We start from the raw sequence: 19796 nt of genomic DNA, 5'->3' as shown, positions 1-19796 counted from the left end.
CTGCCGTTTTGTGTTTCTTTTTACCAGTGACTAGCAGAATAGTTATGAGATTAACACATCACATGTAATCTGTTACACTCCAACCTTCCTGGATCTCAGAGAATTCCTACTCTTTGTAAATTGTGAACATGTTTAATTAGATTAGTAATGTTTAAAATGTCTGAACCTTCCACTGAGCCCTTTAAGGTAGACTTTGAGTAGAAATTCTTATTTGTGTGAGTGGCTGCTGGTGGCAATGTCTGTGGGTCCACAGGGATGTCATGGGCATGAGTCAACACAATCTGCAAACTGTGGCACTTGTCCAGCTTGGAGCCCTGTGTTTTGCAATCACCCTGGAAGATGTAGCATGAATGATTTAACGCATTGTGGTACTTGTGTGTTCATTCAAAGTTCTGTGTAGAGAGGTTATCATTGTAAATGGCCTCATGTAACCTGAAAAAAAACTTTCACCTCCACTGACTGCTGATTTCTTAAATATATTTAACACATTAACCAATTATTTGTAGGAAAACAAAATAACACATTTTCAATTACCTATAAATGCTACTACCTGTTTGCATATTTTACAATGCATGTTAATACCCAAAACACATAAAAGGCTTCGACCTGAGAGATTTTACAGCAGTATTGAACGTAAATCTTTATTATCCATTTTAAAACAGATTTTAAACAGAGTTGTGTTATGCAATACACAATATGTTCCATGTATGTGGCCCTTGTAAGTCCAGCAATTATTGGCACATCTCTCCCTATAGTAGGCTAAATGTATTGGTGTTTTGTCCACCTATCTACCTACCACATGACACTTTCCTTTATCTAATATGGACCATCATCAAGTTACATCACAACCACTGTTGCTGAAGAATGCAAGCATATAGAGTCTGTGTGCTGTATGAGGGACCCGAAGTCTTAGAAGTGTCTGACCTTCCCTGGGCATAATGGTACACTAGGAACGGGCAACACTTGGGGTTCGAGTTCAGGCGCACCTGGCACAGGTGCCTCCCTCTTCACCACAACAGCAGCGATCTCAACACTGGCTGAGGCTGAGGCTGAGGCTGAGGCCGATGCTGCAGCAGGGTCAGTGGCTACAGCGGGGTCAGTGGCTACAGCGGGGTCAGCGGCTGCAGCGGGGTCAGCGACTGCAGCGGGGTCAGCGACTGCAGCAGGGTCAGCGACTGCAGCGGCGTCAGCAGCTACAGGTACTACTGAAGCCACAGACACCACCTCACCTGACTCTAATGACTCTGCAGACAGAAAGCTGTTGAGGTCAGGGTCATGAAGGGAGGTGAGTTTGTGGTGTCTCAGACCGTGCCTGTGTGTCAGACTGTCTGCATGGACGCGGACCACTTGTGGCACAACAGGACCTGCAGGTGCAGTGCTGTTGGCATCTACAACAGGAATCTGAAAAAAAAATGTATGTGTGAACAGATCCTTCGAAAGAAATGATTTATATATATACATGTATATATTAAATTAGGGTGATGCTGGTGACTCATTTTTTGAAATCGAAATAATTTACCAGAGTGGCAAACATATTGCAGTCCACTGAGTGTCCAGAGCTCAAACCTTTCGCAGTACAAAAACCACGTTGCTGGTGAAGAAAAGAAAAAGATGATTTTCCTCCTTTTTCATCATACTCAATTGCTATCATAGATTTGATGACCAGCATTATATATTTCGTATATTCTTAGGGAAGTCTCTTAGCAAGATTAACATAATGTGTGGGTTGTAAATTAAATTGAATCCTATAGCTACCTTGTACTTTTTGTTTTTAAATAAACCCACTGCTCCACTCTCTTCAAAATGTGTTGTTTCTCTGGTAGAAGGCACATGCCTTGTGTACTTACAGCCATAGCATCATTCAGGGGCACGCAGGCATCATCAGTGCAATTAGCCTCAACTATGACATATTCTGCTGCATAGATGGGCCCACCAGACACAAGCTGAAACAAAAGGTTGAGAAATATTTGTGTACTGACAGCCCAAAATAATGTACCATTTGCAAGGCAGATCTCCAATCGGATTATGTTTAGGCCCACCTGTGATGACATCCTTCCAACCTCCACAAGAATGAACGTTGCATTGTCCGTTAGGTTGTTGAAGGTTGCCAGAGAGGCATGAACTAAGTCCAGTGCAGTGGTGTCATTCAGGGGAAGGAGGGTAGAACAGCCGAGGCACATGTCCTCTCTTGATTCTACATATCAGAGAAAAAGAGGTGTAGTTTTTTGTGTATACGCGCATGTGGTTGTGTATGTGAGTGTGCGTTGATATGGTAGTCAATGTGATCTGTGTGCTTTACCTTCTGTTTTACACTTGAATGCTGCGACAGTCAAAGCGTTGTCCACCTTCTTCAGCACCACATCACAGTCTCCTTCTACAGCCTGAATGGAAACAGCAAATCAATACTTCCAATATAAAACAACGTAATTGACAATATTCATATTTTTCAATCTCATTAATTGATACCCTCAAACTGGTGAGAACATCAACCGTAGCATCCGTTTTATTGAGCTGCTGTATACCAAGGATATGCAGTCTCACCGTCAATATTTTGGGTCTGACAGTGCAGTTGGCAACAGGTGAGGGGTCCATCACATGACAGTCTGTCTCCAGCAGGTCAACTTCCAGGATATATGTCTCCTGTCCACCGGCCTAAGGAGAGGTAGAGTCAATCATTATATAAAAATATCTCCTTTGGGAGGCAATTTGTTGGACATTTCTTGGATATCACATGATTGCCATTGAGACAGTCGCCCCTAAACTGAAATTTCTAATGAGAATTGGAAATGGAGCACAGTTGTTCATGCTGGTTCCTGGTTCACTTTGACTGACTATGTCTACACAAATGTCAGCAGGTGTTATTTAGGGGGCGGTGTTATTATACCACACAATACTGATACTTTCTTTAGCAAATTTACATGGAAAAGACTCAATTTTAAAACTACATGAAAAAAGATTAAATAAAGCTTGGAGACACTATAAGGACATATAATGATGGTATAACATATCCACATAAGATTATATTAGTGATTTTACAAGATATGCTCACCAAATCTACTTTATAATATATCACATTTCTGGATGAATTCAGAAATTATTCATTTTCCCTGGCATCCTGCTATATTTTTTAGGCTTGGCTTCTTTTCATAGGATGTATTATCATTATACAAAACAGTACAGAAATCAGTTTTTTTATTTAGCGTTGTGTCTACATCACCCTAATGCAAACTCAGTCACACATATTTGTCTGACACTATACTTACTCTATGATCCTACACTCCAGTGGTCTAGGGGTAATGGTTGAGGTGAGTATTTTGCCATGCATTGTATACTATGTTTCCACCTCAAAGCTGATAGAAAAAGAATCTGTATACATATCTAAACCCCTGACTACACAACTTCACTCGCTCACTTACAGAGGCAACGATCTTGATGTCCTCAATCCTGTTCAGGGCGTACTTGTAGCCGTGAGAGTGCTGGGCGTTGAGGAAATCCAGAGCCACCAGAGCTGCCTGCTCTGCCTCATTGGAATTGCATGGAAGTTGGATCTCGTTGTACAGCACCTGAGCCCATACCCCCACCAATAGTCCCAGAGCCACAGAAATGCCCAAGGGATTCATTTCTACCAGAGGTACAACGGACAAGAAAGAGGAATCAGACCAGCCGGACAGTCAAGGAAGAGACAGAGAGACAGAGCCCATGCAGCCCATGGTGTATATATCTTGCACTTTAAACAGGAGAACAGAGCCAAGGTAAACAGCGCGATCATCCCCCTGACTCCTGCGTCACATGTGGGTGGTTCGTTGTTGCCCCCTCTGTCTTGGGATTACTGCCAAAACAAATGTAAACTGACAAAGTCTGGTGTGGGATGAACTAGTCTGCGGTAGTCAGACTCCAGGTTGAATCTGTGCTGGTTCACTGTGTGCTCTGCAGTAGATCACACTGTACATCACATGCACTCCATGCCAGTTTTGGCATGAATGTTTCTTAAATTTAAATGTCGTGTGTTGGAACTGGATTCCCGTCTCTGGAGAGGTCAGAGGTCAGAGTCAGTTAGAGAGCAGCAGAGCTCGGAGCTGGTAGGGATTCAGTGACTTGCTCAAGGACACTTCGGCAGGGCGGATGTTTGCCAACGCGGGGCTTGAACCTTGGTCACAGCTGAAGGACGCTCTCTTAAAGCACCATGCCGTGCTGCCGCCCCCAATGTCCTCAAACACAAGGTGAATTCACTGGGTCTACAGCGCTGCATGAGGGACTCAAACAGAACAAAACAGCAAGGATCAAGTGCAGCTGGATCATGAGCATCTGCTTCACGTGACTGCAGCAAAATGTTGCTGGCCCAAAACAACACATTCATAGTGCCTTCTTTATTTTTTTTGTCCTTTTTTTTTATGCAAACATACACAATAGTTGTCACTTTTAATATCCTTTTATGAAAAGTTTTAAGTTATTCCAACATAAGAAAGAGGAATGTTAATATGTATTGTTTTCTTTCTTTCTTCAAAAATACAACAAACTGGCAATGACAGTTCTTTCTATAACACCAGAGTAAGCTGAGTACAGTACAGTGGATGTCAGAGATAAAATAAATAAATAAATAAATTTAAAAAAAAAAAAGTAAAAGTAACTTCAAATGTTAAATAAAAATGTTACATGTTAAAATTAATAAAAATAAAAATGTTAATATGTATGTTACAGAAAGCAAGGAGCGATAAATCTGATTGGTCGGGGCACAAGTGACGCAGTCTACATGCGACTGTGCAATGGAGACGTCAGTAGATGCGCTGCCGTTCGAGATGGGCAAACCTTTGAACATCGTGGTAAATAAATAGTTTCCTAATTCAGTTATATCAGGACGTAAAACATGATAGTTCATTGCCCAATGACGGCTCGTCCCACTCAAAAGTCTCGATGAAGCAAGCGAGTAACGGTAAGCCGAGGTGGTCTGGGCTGGTAGCCTAGCTAGCCATTTGCGACGGACAGTTGTGTTAGTAAACTGAAGTTAGCTGGGACTTTAGTTAGGACAACACGTGTCAAGGAGAAGTCGTGTCAGCTCGGTTCAAATTACGAGCCATGTTGTGGTTCTGGTGGTTTTCACAGCCTGAAGAGAATATTCAACTAACCTGGCTCAGTGTAACAGCTCAGTGACTTGTTACCTGACTTGGACTTGTTTGGTAGGACAGAGTCACCTAACCGGGATCCCATGCGGGTCTGGAAAGCCTGGACAAGTATGGAAAATGCATTTGGTCATTTCCAGGCCTTGAAAAGCTTTTGAATTGCCCCAAAAGTCTGGAAAGTCCTAGTGAGAAACCTGTCGTGCAGCCCCAAGACACATATGACTGTATTTTCTGTAGTTGTAAACCCACGGTCAATTCACATATTGTGGTATTTGTTGGGTGAAGCATGATCTTCAGTGACAGTGATATGACCTAGGTAACCTAATTAACCATATTACCCAACAGCGGACATCATTGAAATTGAAAACCGACCAAAATCTTCTAATCCAGACAAAACAATGAAAAGGGAAAAAGTGTGTATTTTTTTTAAACAGAGAGTGTATAGCCCAGCATGTAGTAACACATCCATTCTTTGTTCCAGCAGCTGGGGGGACTGCGTGTGTGGTTTGCCCATTGAGGAAACCATCAAAAGCAGAAACGAATACAAGGGCAACAAAGGGGAGTATGAAAACCCTGCCAAGGAGTGGGTGGTCATACAAATACACCAACATGCGACGCAAGTGTTCCCCTCTCCACTCAAAGTCTACACTGGAGCAGCTGGTAGCAGCCGACCCAAACTATACAGGCAAAGTTAAACATGACACAGGAACACCAGACCTATTTCCAGTCCCTCCTCGGACAGCGGACCATGATCTTGAAACTGGGTGCCTCTCTGTCACAGGGAAGCCGCAAGAAAATGCAGATTCAGGACTGTTTCATATGAGCTGCATGCCTCAGACCTGCCCTCCTAGCAGCCAAAAGAAGAGCCACAACTCCGTGCTCTCACATGACCCCCCATCCTTCGTTCTCATCAATGGTCAGGCTCTCACTCATGTGCAAACCACAGAGCCACTAAAGCAAAGCAAAGACCTCAACAGAAGGAGGAGATTCATGTCTTCTATTAAGGGAGTCTCCCATCCCTCTAGGCGAGCCAAGAGACGCTTGTGTTGTAAATTACAGCTGTGGATGTGGAGGAAGTGGAGGAGGGCGAAATGCCGTTTCTGGATATTCAAAGCCAAGAAACGAGAAAGAGGAGCTTGTCTGATCAGTTCCAGCCCCTGCCCCGGTTTAAAGACACAGTCACAGACACATAAAGGGAAAGTTCAAAAGCACCGCCCACAGAGCCTGGAAAAGTTACAAGAGAGAAAATCACCTCTAGCTGTTGGATGTGATACTCAAGGAGGCTCAGAGGACAGGCTTGACAAAGACAGTTGCCTCCAGAAGCTGTGTGAGCCTACTGGTCTGTCAGACATATGTACTACTACCAACCTATTGCAGAACCTGGTCACTGTCACTGATGTTGGTGTGGGCACCACCCATCGAAACATGCCAACGACGACAGTACCGTCTCAAAGACATGGAAAAGGCAGCGATATATGTGTGGGAATCACAGATAAACACATACCAAAGAAAACGTTACCATCTCAAAGGCATGGTGGCCAGAATCTGTATGAACTCGTTGGCCCATCAGAACAATGTACTGCTGTCACTCCACTTCAGGACCAGGCTACCAACAGAGATACTGTTGAGAGCTTTGCCAGTAAAAAGATGCAAAGCCAGCATCAAACCGACGTCAGCCACAAAACACTGACAACCCACATCCATGGTATACCCACTGTTTTATTGTTTTTGTCATATTTTGCTTGACTTTGCTGGTTTTCATAGTGATTTGAGTGCCGTGTTTTCAATCTCTCTTAGAATTCCTTAATGACTTCTATAGAATATATGGAAGTTTCATCCCACTGCAAAAGAGCGATGTATTGAGACACCTGAAGAGGAAGTTTAACATGGACTTCACTGACAGGTAACTTCTTCATCCATGTGGTCATGTTTTGTAGTCTTGTGTGGTTCTGTGTTGCTTGAGTACAGTGTTGCACTGCCAGACTTTGAGGTTTGATTCTCCCTGGGAATCCATGTACGCACTCACAATGCTGCTTCGGTTCTAAAAGAGTTCACCAAATGGCAATATGCAAAATATCATATGCTGGTCTGTCATGTAGGAGTGGCAAATAAGACCTTATTGAAGTCTCAGCACAAAAAGGAGGCAATGTGTCGAGTTGCTTGTGAGACCACTTGACAGTTGAATTCTATTTGACTTTATTTTGTGGACTTGGATACAAAGTGTTCCTCTGTTCTCACATGAATTTTTGATTGCTACACAGCCAAATTAACAACTGAGGAGATGGCCAAGGCTACCAAATCATAAACAGAAAAAGAAGCGACAGATTTAACAACTTAATCCAAGGTATAGATGTAATTTCCTCAAAAGGAAAACCAATAGTATAGAAACAAATATTGCATCCAAAGACAATTTAAATGCCACTTTCTTGAATCACTTTGAATCACTTGACAGTGAATGTGACACTTCTTGTTACATTGTTTCAAAGGTTGTAAGTGCGTGCTCTGAGCTCAAACATCCAGTGTAGTGTCAGTAATGTTGAGATGTCACTCTGGGAGCAATCATTTTATATTTTGCCACCCTGTAGGATCAATGCAGTCTTCTCAGAGGTTACAAAGTACCAAGCTGCGATGGTTCAGAGACCTGTTCCCTCCTTCCGCGTGGTCTACAAGAAACACATGCTGACACTGGACGACTTGTCGACCCTGGCGGATCAGAACTGGCTCAACGACCAGGTTGGCATCTAACGTTTCATATAAATCGTTGACACTTTGGAGTGGTAAGATGTATGCCTGGAAGATAAGCCTTAATGTTTAAGTAGAAATTGATTGGTATATTTAAAACTGATGTGGTTTTTGTGTTTGTTATTCTTCAAGGTTATGAACATGTATGGAGAACTGATTACGGAATCTGCCCATCATAAGGTAGTTTTCAGTGCCGTGTAGATTAGTTAGCAGACTTGGCTAAGATAGTACTTACAAATAGCATTTGGTTTTATCCTGCTTGGAGCACTAGATGGGTTGGGTGTTACTACATCAGGACAATTCAAATATTGTACATTTGAATTGTTACATTGTAGAAGATTATAGTCAATTAAGTTTGCAATATTTGCCTGTAATCTAAACTTGCTAAACTTGTCACTGAATTGCCCTATTTGTCAAGCTCCATCCATATTATTTGTATGTACTACTTGGCCCAGGTCTGTTTAAGCCTCCCAGTGTCTTTGAGTGTCATCATCTTGACTGGAATGAGATTTTAACAGCACATGGAATTGCACAGGCCTAGATTATATTCATTTCATCATCACAGTTGAATTTTCTTTCCCTCTTTTCTCCACTCCTAGGTCCATTTTCTCAACAGCTTCTTCCACCGACAGCTTGTGACCAAAGGATATGAGGGAGTCAAGAGATGGACAAAGCAGGTCAGGTCTAAGATAGGAGTGGTGTGTTCTGATTTATGATAATTTATCCAGACATTACTCATAATATAGATCACTGTTGTCGTGAAAAGAAAATCATAACCCCAGTTTTGGTGATTATTTAGTTTTAACTCATCTTCCTTTATGGGTGGAGAAAATTCTGTGACCCTTGGGTTTATGAAACTCTTCCAGAACCCCATAAGCTTAGCTAATAAATGCATGGTGTTCAATCTAAAAACAAGCCTGTTTTTTGTAGTTCCTGAAAAGTTGACATTTTGGAGATAGGAGTTTTTCATCTGATAGCGATGATATGCTAGATAAAATAGCCATGCTAATATGCTAAGAAGTCCACATAATAAATCAAAGTCTCTAGGATGGGAATGTTAAATGAGAATGTTATATGTTAAATGAGAACCTATAACTATGTGAGTGAGTGAGTGGATTTAACGGCTTCCCTGGGTCTCCTGTTGTGCAGGTGGACTTGTTTTCTAAGAGCCTGCTCTTGGTGCCCATACATCTGGAGGTTCACTGGTGTCTGGTGACTGCTGACACGGTCAAAAAGAGGATCTGCCTCTACGACTCCCAAGGCAACATGCTCCAGAAGGTTGCAAGGGTAACAACAGATTTCATGTGACTGGCAACACTTCCCACGATGACGCCCTCCAACCATCTTGCTTTTATTCATTCATCATTCTTCCATGTCTCTTATCACAAAAATGTTTTCTTTACGCTTTGCTTACGATAGAACATCCTGAAATACTTGATGACAGAGGCAAGAGAGAGGCAGCAAACAGCGTTTCAGAACGGGTGGACAGTGTCATGTGATGAGGTTTGTGCTGATTTGTGTGCCTACGTATTTGAAATGATATGCCTTTTATTCTGAGCACAACAGCTGGTTACACAAAGGAACACAATAGATTTGTCATGGGCCATGTCCAGCCTCACAGCGCCACAGTGCCGCCTGCTGGAGTTTCACTGGACATGCCCTTGATGTGGGTGGAGGATGTGGTGTGGTGTTGAGTTGATGTGTTGCTGTCTCCCCCTACTGTCCTTTGCAGGGAATTCCACAACAGACCAATGAAAATGACTGTGGAGTTTTTGTCTTAGAGGTACCAGCATGCTTTTCCTACCTAAAATGCATGTGTATATATTACTTCTCTATGATTTCTTTTTTTGTATTTTGTGATCAAATCATTAATCTCTCTCTCTCTCTCTGTCTCTCAGTATTGTAGATGCCTTGCCTTGGCGAAACCTCTCCATTTCTCACAGAAGGACATACCAAGGATACGAAAGAGGATCTACAAAGAGCTGTGTGACTGTGAGCTCCATGAGTAGGGCTGGCCAGTATTCTCCAAAGCCCTCACCACTTATTTATATGTAATACCGATAAATGCTGCTTTACGACTGGGTGGGAAACCATCACACCCCACACTTTTTTTTTCTACGTAGGGCTGCATTACTGCTCTGTAGCTGACCGACAAGCGGCGCTCATTGGTCCGTGCCACTTGTTGAACGCATTACAGTACTGTGAGCACATTCTTAGTATGGCTGACCCTAGTCGGAAAGTGTGATTCCTGTATCAGGTGTGGCGTCTAGTGCTGAGCGGGCAAAATCCTAACCGTGATCATTACATGATTGTTGTATTTATTTAATCTATATTTAACCAAGCATGTGAAAAAAAAATCAAATCTTGTTATTGTTCATATATTAGATTGGACTTTTACTGAAGACAGTAAAGCACCACCAGAGCTGTTTGTTTGAATTGACTGACCACACAGAATATGAAGCTTGTGTTTTCTAGATGGATCTAATCCTGCATGGTCCATCTATTTTCTAGATCAGTAGACATTTTGCACTATTTTTATTTTTTTTTAAAGAAAGAAGTTGACTAATTTTACATTGTCATCCTTGTGGTAACCAATTGGCAGAGTGAATGAATTGAAGTTATGTATGTATTTTGTTACCACTGGCACCTTGAAGAGGAAAGTTGTTGAACTGATGGAATCAACGTCCAGATCATTAGTATTATTTTTATTAGTGTTGTTTGTTTGTGGCTATATGTATAAAAGTTTGAAATAAAACCAGTCAGTTTGCAAACATGTTACAAAGTTTATTTTACGTCCTTCATCTTACAGATCAGGTTCTGTATGCACTGCATGCAGAATAGCCTACATGGGTTTGTTTTGGATACAATAATACAATATACAGTTTCTAAATACACATGATTTCCTAACTATAGACATTTCTTTTCTCAATCTCCAGTAGAATATAACTGAATGCAAATGTGTCCCTGACCAGTTATATTATAAAACATACACTGGATTAGAAAACATAGTGCTCCAGGTAAAAGAGGAGATTTTAAGGCACAAAGACACCTCTCTAACCTGTGGTTTTCAGTATGAAAACCATTAGATAAATCTGTTCACAACAGACAAAAGGTTAAATTTCTATTACTGACCTTGTCAGTACACTAGTTATAATGACATACAGTTTAACACATAAAGTTACATTTATTGCATATAATCACATTTTCAATGCAGTAAGGGTTCCTCCATCTCTGTTGCTGTTTTGGGCTTGTGAACTCATTGGATGAGTTTTGTTGTAATAATTCCAGAAATAGTTGTGGTCCTCCTGTTCACTGCACTTCACAGAACTGCGGTTGATGGCCATGTTTTCATAAGTGGAACTTCCCCAAAACAAAACACAGACTTAGCATATGGAGAATTCTGACTTTATTCTCAGAATTCTCCGATTTATCTTTGAACTCAAATTGTTCAAATGTGGCCCTAATCGTCCTCTGCCTCTGTAGAGTTCCAAAAAAGAAAGAAAATGACCATAAAATTACTCCAAACAGCATAATCCAAGTGCTCTGAAGCCAAAGGATTGCACTGTGGGTCCAAAAGTCCAATATTTACCTCATTATCTCCTAGATTTTCTTCTGCACCTTGCCAACAGTCACAACAGTAGCAAGTAGATGCTGCCTTCAAATGCACTCGGAAATATTAGAGGTAGAGCACACTTGAGTGACCAAATAAAGTGGTAAATACAAATGGAAATCCAATTACTTGAATTTTTTTCACCTGTTCTTGTATTGTGTTCTCTTGAGTAAGGCATTATGCCAAATGTGCCTCATCTGTTTTGAAACGTAATTCTGAGACAAAAGTAACTACACAGCAATGTCTTTGTTGAACAATAAAACAAAGTTAACTCCACTAAAGCTGTATGTAGTCTTTTACCCCTGACAATTTATACAGTAGGAATCGATAGGGGAATCAATAAAGGATCAGATTGATAAGAAGAATCAAAAATGGCTCAGAACAATTTATTAAATCCTAACAATACCTAACTCTACTTGTCCCTTTGGTATCCTTTGGTATAAAGCCATCGCCGGGTTGGTAAACATGCTGTGTGCAGTTTACTGACCTGATGTTACATGATTTCTAGGTACTGAAGTTGATTTTTCAAACAGTTACCACTCACTGGCATTTGGAGCCGCCAACATGTTAAGTTGCCTAGCGTAGCTTTAAACCGAGTTGGTCCTCTCGCTACGCCAATAGTCCACTCTCATCGTCATAGCCGAGGATGAGCCTAATCATCCAGGTAGAAGGCCCACTCGATTTCTGGGCCATCATCGAGGCGTATGACAAGGTAGGACACCAGCTGGAACAGGTTCTGCCACAGGCCCAAGAAGAGGTACAAGTAGAAGTCGCTGACGTCTATTTGGCAGTGTATGCCTGAGTAATTTAAATCACACATACACTCAAAGCTGTTTACGAGGTTGACACAGAAGCCTCCATTCATGCAGGGTTCTGAGGCGCATTCGTCCACATCCCTCTCACACCTGGAAAGCAAATCAAGAGGAACAGAACAATAATAGCGTACACATTCAACAAAAAGCATGGTTTGAAATTAGGGCTGGTCTTTGGTATTACTTTTACAGTTCCCAACAAATTGAGCAAAGTGTCCATGCAAAAGACACTGAACCCTGATCTGCCTCAAGGGTGCAGCACTGCGGTTAACACAGTGGGTGGAGCACTCCAATGCAATGCATATGAGAATCAGACTATGTGTGTATTTGTTTGTGTGTGTGTGTGTGTGTGTAAGAGATAGGCAAAGAAAAGCATAATAAGCATGGTAATTGGATTTACTGATGTGTAAACTTAATTTGTTTACACAGAACTAATACAGCTCTATTGTATTGTATTGTATACTGGAGAGGAAGGAGCTGAGTCAAAAGATGCTTAACAAGGACAAATCACAAGAAAAACATCAGAAAACAAAGACTTTATGGGCTGGATTTGATCCTCAGCTGAGAAATATGAAGACAAATGTGGACTGTATCACCGCCTCATACCATAACAGCATATTGATGACATTCCTATCTGTCATATTACTATATCCATTCAGAGGATGTTCATTAATGACTCGGCACAGGTGCCTGGATATCAAAAAGACCAACACCCCAAGAGCACTAATGAGCCTCACGTGTAATGCCACATGCTGACAACACTTTGGAAATGTTGCTATATATAAAGCCAAATGGAAAACTTTAGCACGTGCCCTAATGGGAGCAAAGAGGATTAAATAACATAATGCATGGCCTACCACTGTCCTGTGAAACCGGGCAGGCAGTGACAGGTGTTGTTCCCGTCGGAGCAGTTCCCTCCATTGAAGCAGCTGTAGTTCCATCTTGTACCCCCGCACGCAGACACAGGCAATGCAGGAAATCTAGACAGACAAAAGAACAAACATCCATGTGTGATACAATGTTAATGCCCTCCGATCTGGCATTGGTGAATTTCATTCACAGAGGATTCAGCTGGTTCAGTCAAGCAATGGAAATGTACACGTTTCTTTATTTTGTGTAGTGGCACTTACGGAATTGTCTCAATGTACCATGGGATTTCAGGAATTTTCTCCCTGTAAGAGAATAGTTTGGACATCAGTACGACTCAGGGGTGGTTAGGCTACATTGGGGGTGTGTTGCTGTAAATTTGCTGTTAATGTAATTGATATAGCTATTGATAAACCGTGTAGCAACTCACTCGCAGTATTTGCCTGTCAGGTTCTGAGGGCAGAGGCATGCGTAGCTCTGGAAGCCTCTGAGGCATGTGGCGCCCTTGCTGCAATTGCTGCCTTCACACATATCCACTTCCACCTCACACCGGGTGCCGCTGTACCCCGACTCGCACACACACTCGTATCCCTCAGACAGGATGGTGCAGTTGCCGTTGACGCAGGGGCTGGAGGCACAGGTGTCTGCCGGGTCCTGGCACAGTCGCCCTGCCCACCCGGAGGGACACGCGCAATGATATATGTCAAACAGGTCCTCACACGCACCCTGGTTCTGGCAAGGGTTGGGCGCGCAAACGCTGGCCCCCCAGCAGCCGTACCGCGGGGGAGCGTCGCCGTTTACCCTCACAAACTGCTCCTCCTGAGGCCTGGGCAGGTTCAGCTCTGTGTCCCCGTGGAAAGGAAGAGTGAGCCCTCCGATCTCCACGGGGCCCAGACACCCGGCCAGGTTCCCTCCAGCGTCCAGCCCCAATCCCCCCAGGAGGATGTCCGCTCCCTCCCTAAGAAAGTCCAGGTTCCCAGCGGTGGTGTCGGACACTTGGAGCTCCTCTTTGCCTCCGTCCACAACCAGGATCCACCTGGAGCTTTGGAGGTTCTGGTTCTCCATGCCGAGCTCAATAGTGTGCCACTCCCCATCGCTGATCGGACCCGGGGTTTGTACAGTCAGCTTTGGGGAATCCTCGTCAACCTGGAGCTCCATGAGCAGGTGGGAGTCCTGGAGGAAGACGGTGAGGTAGGCAGAGCCCTTCTGCACATGCAGCAGGGTGGCATCAGACTGTCTGGTACGGAGGCTGAGGAAGACACTGCTGAGGCTGCGCTTGATCTTCCCATTGCCTCGGTAGGACAAAATGCCGCTGTCTCTCCCAAGTGTCACATTAGACAAACCTGGAGGAGAGAGAGGGAAGAGACCACTTAGAGATGCAACTTGTTATTTAAAAAAAATCCAAGAATATGGGAGAGTCACTTTTATTATACATTGTTTCTTATTTACTCCTCAGTTTTCTATCTACCCCTCATTTCATTTGGTCCAGAGGTTCAATGCTAAAATAAATCACTCATCCTTCCTATAACTATCCAATCATTGAACTGCATAATACACAAAGCAGACTGTGGACAAATTCAACACTATGTGATCTGCTGGGTCATTGTCGGTGAACATGTGACATCTCCAGGAAGACTCATCATCATAAACTTCCAGAGGCATGTGGCGGAAGACTTAATCTGACCAGGGATTAGCATGATTTAGGGGAATCCTGTGTAGGGTCCCTGCCTCAACTCTGCGTCCCTGCTGTAATTAACCGCACTGTAATTAATCAGTGCCTACACCAATGGGTGCCCAGGGGGATCACACACCGCAGACAGTCCCTTCAGTGGATACACACCAAGTTCAGAAATGGGCTGATATAATTATAGGTATACACAGGATGCTATATTTAACATGGATCCTATTTCTTGGCAATGTTTTTTTTTAAGACTGTGAGATAGGAAGAGTAATTATAGCTATACATAGTATACTATTTTTAACATGGATCCTATTCCTTGGCAATATTTAGGACTGAGATAGGAATAGTAATTATAGCTATACACAGTATACTATGCTTAACATGGATCCTATTCTGTGGCAATGTATTTTTAAGACAATGTTCTTTCTAAGACAAACAGCAGTTCTTCAACCCAAAACACTCACACTCAAAGCCCTGAGAGCGGGGCTGGCAGACTGCAGTGGAGGGGCAGGGAGACAGCTCACACCATTTCACCTCCTCACAGCGCTGCCCTGCAGTGTTGGGGGGGCAGTTACAGATGAAGTCGTCCCACATGGAGTAACACACTCCCCCGTTGAGGCAGGGGTTGATCTGATGAAGGTAAACAGTTCAAATCAATCGTCAATTGTACTACAAAGACCTCCTCAGGCAAGATCAATACAGAGTAGGAATCACAGATATTATATTGATATCACTGCATTGATAGATAACCAATTCTGCCACTCACGGTGCAGGCATTGTCACTGCTGCATCCCTGTGCAATGTTGATGAGCTGCTCCAGGTTGTAGGATCCCACTGAGGTCGCTATGGGAAAGAACTGCAGTCGTCTGCTATTGATCCTCAGGTCCTGCACACATCCCTTGAAGTAGCCACCTAATGAGGCAGAGGGCCTCGGGTCTGGCAGCCCCCCGACGTAGACAAGGTCCCCACGATGGGCCTGGACACGCCTAATGGGGATGGAGCCTTGGCTCTGGGCTGACTGGAACAAGACGGCTACCTCACCTTCCAGCTTGACAGTCACCAGATGGAAATGGCCGTCACTGACCAAGTCACGACCGACCAGGGTCTCGAAATTGTTGACCTGAACTTTGACCCTGCCCTCCTCCAGCCACAGGCGGAGGTACTGGCTGGTGCTGTTGGCCAGGACGAGGAGCAGGCCGCCGGACTGTCTCGTGCGGATGAACATGGACACAGCCACGGTGTCCCCCGGATGATCATCTAATGAGAAGACAGCATAACTCTCCAAGTCTTTGTTTCCAAACCTGGCAGTGATGTACTCTGTACGGGCACAGGAAGAGAGAGAAAGACATTAAATAGGGAGAGTCACGTAATGCAATGAAATGAAAAATTTGTCTATTCAACAGATGTCAATTCAACAGATAGACCAATCAATCAGCTATTAAATAACTAAATAAAACAGTTTAAACTGCATTAGACAGACACATCTATTCAGCTTTTACTTGTTTTTATTCTTTCAAAGGTGAGATTATGGACTATTTCCAGCCTTGGTTTGATAATGAAGATGCGTTCTATTCTATTCTAATTCAGTCCATTGAAAAGAAGAAGCTGTTCAAGATGGTAGCCACCGAAAATGCCTCTACATGCCTACTATACATGGCAGGAACAGACAGCGGGAGGTTGTGGCGCGAGTTCTTAAGACTCCCTGATTCCTCAAAGTGAAGGTATCCCATGTCAGCTACTGAATCCCACGTTTCTTTAATCCTTGGCCCAGGTGTCGCTGAATGCCTCCTCATTGCATGACTGTGTGGTTGAACTCTATGTTCTATTTCTATTGGCTCTTTAAGCTCCTTTAAAGTTTATCTTCCTGTAGGGTGGCTCCCTCTGGAGCTATCTATTGAGATTTTTGCAGTGACGAGACTGAAGCTGAACTTGACTTGACCTACGAGTTGAGCAGGTGTACACTAGCGTGTGAAATTGCTGCATTCTTTTTTTCAGCATACGTCTTCCAGGAATTGAGAGTAATTCTATTTTACAGAAATCACATTTCTCAAGGTGTAAATGCCACAGTCAATAAAAGAAAATAAACATCAGGCCCCCACAGTTTTTAGATGGATTCATTTTGAAATATAGAATCTCGTTTTATTTTGAAATTGTTGGTGCTTGCACTTCCCTTTGTCCTTCTTACCCTCTGCACAGTTGGTTCCCTCATAAGGCCTGCGGCACTCACACATGTAGCTCCTCCAGCCCTGGCTCACACAGCGGCCTCGGTTCTGACACGGGCTGTCATCGCATTTGTCTTTGTCGCTGCATCCCACGGTGACGTTTGCCTGGGCATCTGAATCCGCTGGCCTTGCACCAGGCACCACCAGATGTGAGTCCACAAACACGTCCCGAAAGCAGCCCAGAAAAGCAGCAGGGAGGTCTGCTTCATCCGTCGCTTTGCCCAAACCCCAGCTCAGCCCCACCGCTCCTATGAAGAGGCTTTGGCGAAGTGATCTAGGCTCGGGGAGATCAGAGGCTCGCTCAAGCAGCTGGATCCCTGTGCCGGTGCCCCTGCTGCAGCCCCCTTCAGTGCAGAGCAGCCTGATCAGGCTGACCACGGCGCCCAGCGACGCTTCCACCGTGTGCCACTTGTTGTTGGACACATCCTCTGGCAGCTCCTGGACCAGCGTGCTAGACCCTTGACCTCTCAGGCTGCGGAGGCGGAGGTGCCCGTCCATCAGCTCGATGCTGAGGAGCAGGTCGTCCACTCTGCGCTGCAAGAGGGTGCCGACCGGCCACCCTGTCCTGAAGCTGAATGTAACATCCAGAGGCGCCTCCGGGTGCAGAAGCTGAGTCTCTATGTACATGTAGCCACGGCTCTCAAATGAGAAGACGGTGGGGGTCTGGCATCTCGGGCCCGTGAAGCCAGCAAGGCAGATGCATGTGTAAGTGTGCTGACCATTTACAAGTAGAGGGGAGCATATTCCTCCATTCTCGCATTGGTTCTCATCACAGCCCGAAAGTGCTACTGTGCAGGTCTCCCCACCATACAGGCGCCCATTTTGGCTCTGTTGGGAGCAAAGGCATCTGAAACCTCCATTTTGGCTTTCACATGTGCCACCATTTTGGCATGGCTGCTGTTCACATCCATTGATGTCCTCATCAGAGAAAGTGCCTAGGAGGAGAATTACATACCAATTAGAAATGAAACTACATGCAGGTTTTGAACTAATGTGTCACTGGGGTTCAGTAGGCTGCATTTAAGTGTAGTAGTACAGATTTATTGAGCTATTTGCCACCAGAATAAAGATGAGACAAGAAACCTTTTTCAAATAATACTCAAATGTTTGGTTGATATAAATTTAGTATTGGGAACTTTTTTTCTGCCACTTTTTGTAAGTCTCACCAAATTTTACCAAATTGGTTCTAATTGTGTTTGAGAAAACAGGCAGCACCCTGCAAACTTAGGCCACTTGCATCCCAATATGCAATAATCCCAATAATATCTTATAAATACTATATTACCTATGAATATCCACAACATACTGCACATGAGCCAGATTGTATTTGCAAATATTTTTTAGCATTCGCTTTAGTCTGCATGGAGCAACAGGTAAGAATGATTTGCCGCATGAGAACAATTTCGATACTGCCAGGTAGGTTGATTATCACAAATAATCTAAATTTTCTCGAATTTATTGTATTGACCTATCTGGCAAAACACCACATCTGACTCCTAAGTAGGCTAAAAGAAATAACAAGAAGCATTTGCAAATACTACTTGTCTCACATTTGCAACATACTGGAAATTCAAGAACAGCAAGATTACCTGCATACAGCAACCATAAAATCCAAATACGCACACTGAATCTCAACATTGTGTCCTCCTCATTAACAGATGTTTGATTCTGTCTTCATTTTAGCTCACAGAAGGCTGGAGAATACTTGTGTGAACAAATCCATCTTCAGCTCTGCTCCTCCATGCATGTGTCCACTGTTTACTGCAGTGCTTGGATCGCTACATGCCAGATAGGACGGATTAAGCTAATGCACTTACAGTGTCTTACAAACTGAGTGTTGGCAGAGGGAGGGGTTCAGAAGGCTAATTTGAGCGACTGCAAACATCTTCCCCAGAGTTCCCATGCAGGCTTATGTAAGAGGCAGCAGAGGCCTACCTGATGGAACAATGTGATGGTACAGTGGATGGTCAATAACACATGAACACACACACACACACACACACACACACACACAGAGTCAATCTGTCTGTACTACTGGTACAGGTACAAGTCAATCTTCTTTGTGGTGGAAGTGTTTTTAGTATTACCTCTCTCAGTTGCGTACTATTCAGCCACAGCAGTTGGCTGGACCGAGGCCCAATCTGCATAAGAAGGAAACTGTGGCCAATGGTTCTAATCTGGGAAGTTTCTCTGTCATTGAAACGTTACTGACATCATCACAAATTATTTTTCCGAAGTCCCTTAAGAGCGTGCAATCTGCATTAGTAATACATTATAACAGTCTTCCTTATTTTACAATTGCTCTGGCTCAGTTTTCACAACAAAGTGTCAATAAACAAAACTCTGTAGTCCTAAATTTAGGGTCATAATCCAGAATAGTATGCAAAATAAAAACAACTGTATCAAATAAAGTGAAACTTTGTCATTGCTTTAAAGCGTTCATCATTAAAATTTAAATTTAGAATACATAAATACATATTAAATTTAAAATTATATAAATCAATACACATTATGCACATACACAGATATGCATGTGTATATCTGTGTGAATATATACTGTATATATATGTTTGTGTGTGTGTATATATTGTACCTATATCTGTGTGTGTGTGTGTGTGTGTGTGTGTGTGTGTGTGTGTGTACACATACATCAATATTGAATGCTAAGCCAAACCGATTTTAAAATGTCAATTAACATGAACAAATAAATAGGTAAACAAACAAACAAACTATACTATAGTATAC

General features: G+C 43.2%; 4 protein-coding genes across 5 annotated transcripts in view; 1 reads left to right on the top strand and 3 right to left on the bottom strand.

Annotated features, from left to right (window-relative positions):
• Positions 1-19796, bottom strand: part of cdc73 (cell division cycle 73, Paf1/RNA polymerase II complex component, homolog (S. cerevisiae)) — a 103030-nt gene that overhangs the window by 16329 nt on the left and 66905 nt on the right. The gene's annotated exons all lie outside the window — the stretch shown is intronic.
• LOC139926115 (alpha-2-HS-glycoprotein-like) lies at positions 208-3620 on the bottom strand. Its single transcript, XM_071917707.1, has 9 exons — positions 3417-3620; positions 2542-2652; positions 2300-2381; positions 2040-2194; positions 1848-1943; positions 1520-1591; positions 1188-1401; positions 987-1100; positions 208-239 (listed from the first exon to the last, which is right to left on the bottom strand). The coding sequence occupies exons 1-9, from the start codon at positions 3618-3620 to the stop codon at positions 208-210; spliced, it is 1080 nt and encodes a 359-aa protein (XP_071773808.1).
• Positions 4795-10616, top strand: LOC139926119 (uncharacterized). 2 transcript variants are annotated; one of them, XM_071917712.2, is made up of 10 exons: positions 4795-4930; positions 5602-6822; positions 6915-7020; positions 7703-7850; positions 7992-8039; positions 8459-8536; positions 9009-9146; positions 9279-9362; positions 9592-9642; positions 9758-10616. In XM_071917712.2, the coding sequence occupies exons 1-10, from the start codon at positions 4912-4914 to the stop codon at positions 9866-9868; spliced, it is 2004 nt and encodes a 667-aa protein (XP_071773813.2). In that variant the 5' UTR covers positions 4795-4911; the 3' UTR covers positions 9869-10616. The 2 variants fall into 2 exon arrangements, with proteins under 2 accessions (XP_071773813.2, XP_071773812.2); XM_071917711.2 differs by having other exon boundaries at positions 5599-6822.
• On the bottom strand, positions 12122-18689 carry LOC139926118 (protein crumbs homolog 1-like). Its single transcript, XM_071917710.2, has 8 exons — positions 18641-18689; positions 17015-17986; positions 15596-16146; positions 15294-15459; positions 13579-14491; positions 13412-13453; positions 13139-13261; positions 12122-12374 (listed from the first exon to the last, which is right to left on the bottom strand). The coding sequence occupies exons 1-8, from the start codon at positions 18687-18689 to the stop codon at positions 12122-12124; spliced, it is 3069 nt and encodes a 1022-aa protein (XP_071773811.2).

This window comes from Centroberyx gerrardi, chromosome 13, assembly GCF_048128805.1.
Source record: "Centroberyx gerrardi isolate f3 chromosome 13, fCenGer3.hap1.cur.20231027, whole genome shotgun sequence".
In the NCBI taxonomy this organism is placed as follows: Eukaryota; Metazoa; Chordata; class Actinopteri; order Beryciformes; family Berycidae; genus Centroberyx; species Centroberyx gerrardi.
Note: the sequence above shows the minus strand (reverse complement) of the source record. Positions and strands in the feature narration are given on the sequence as shown.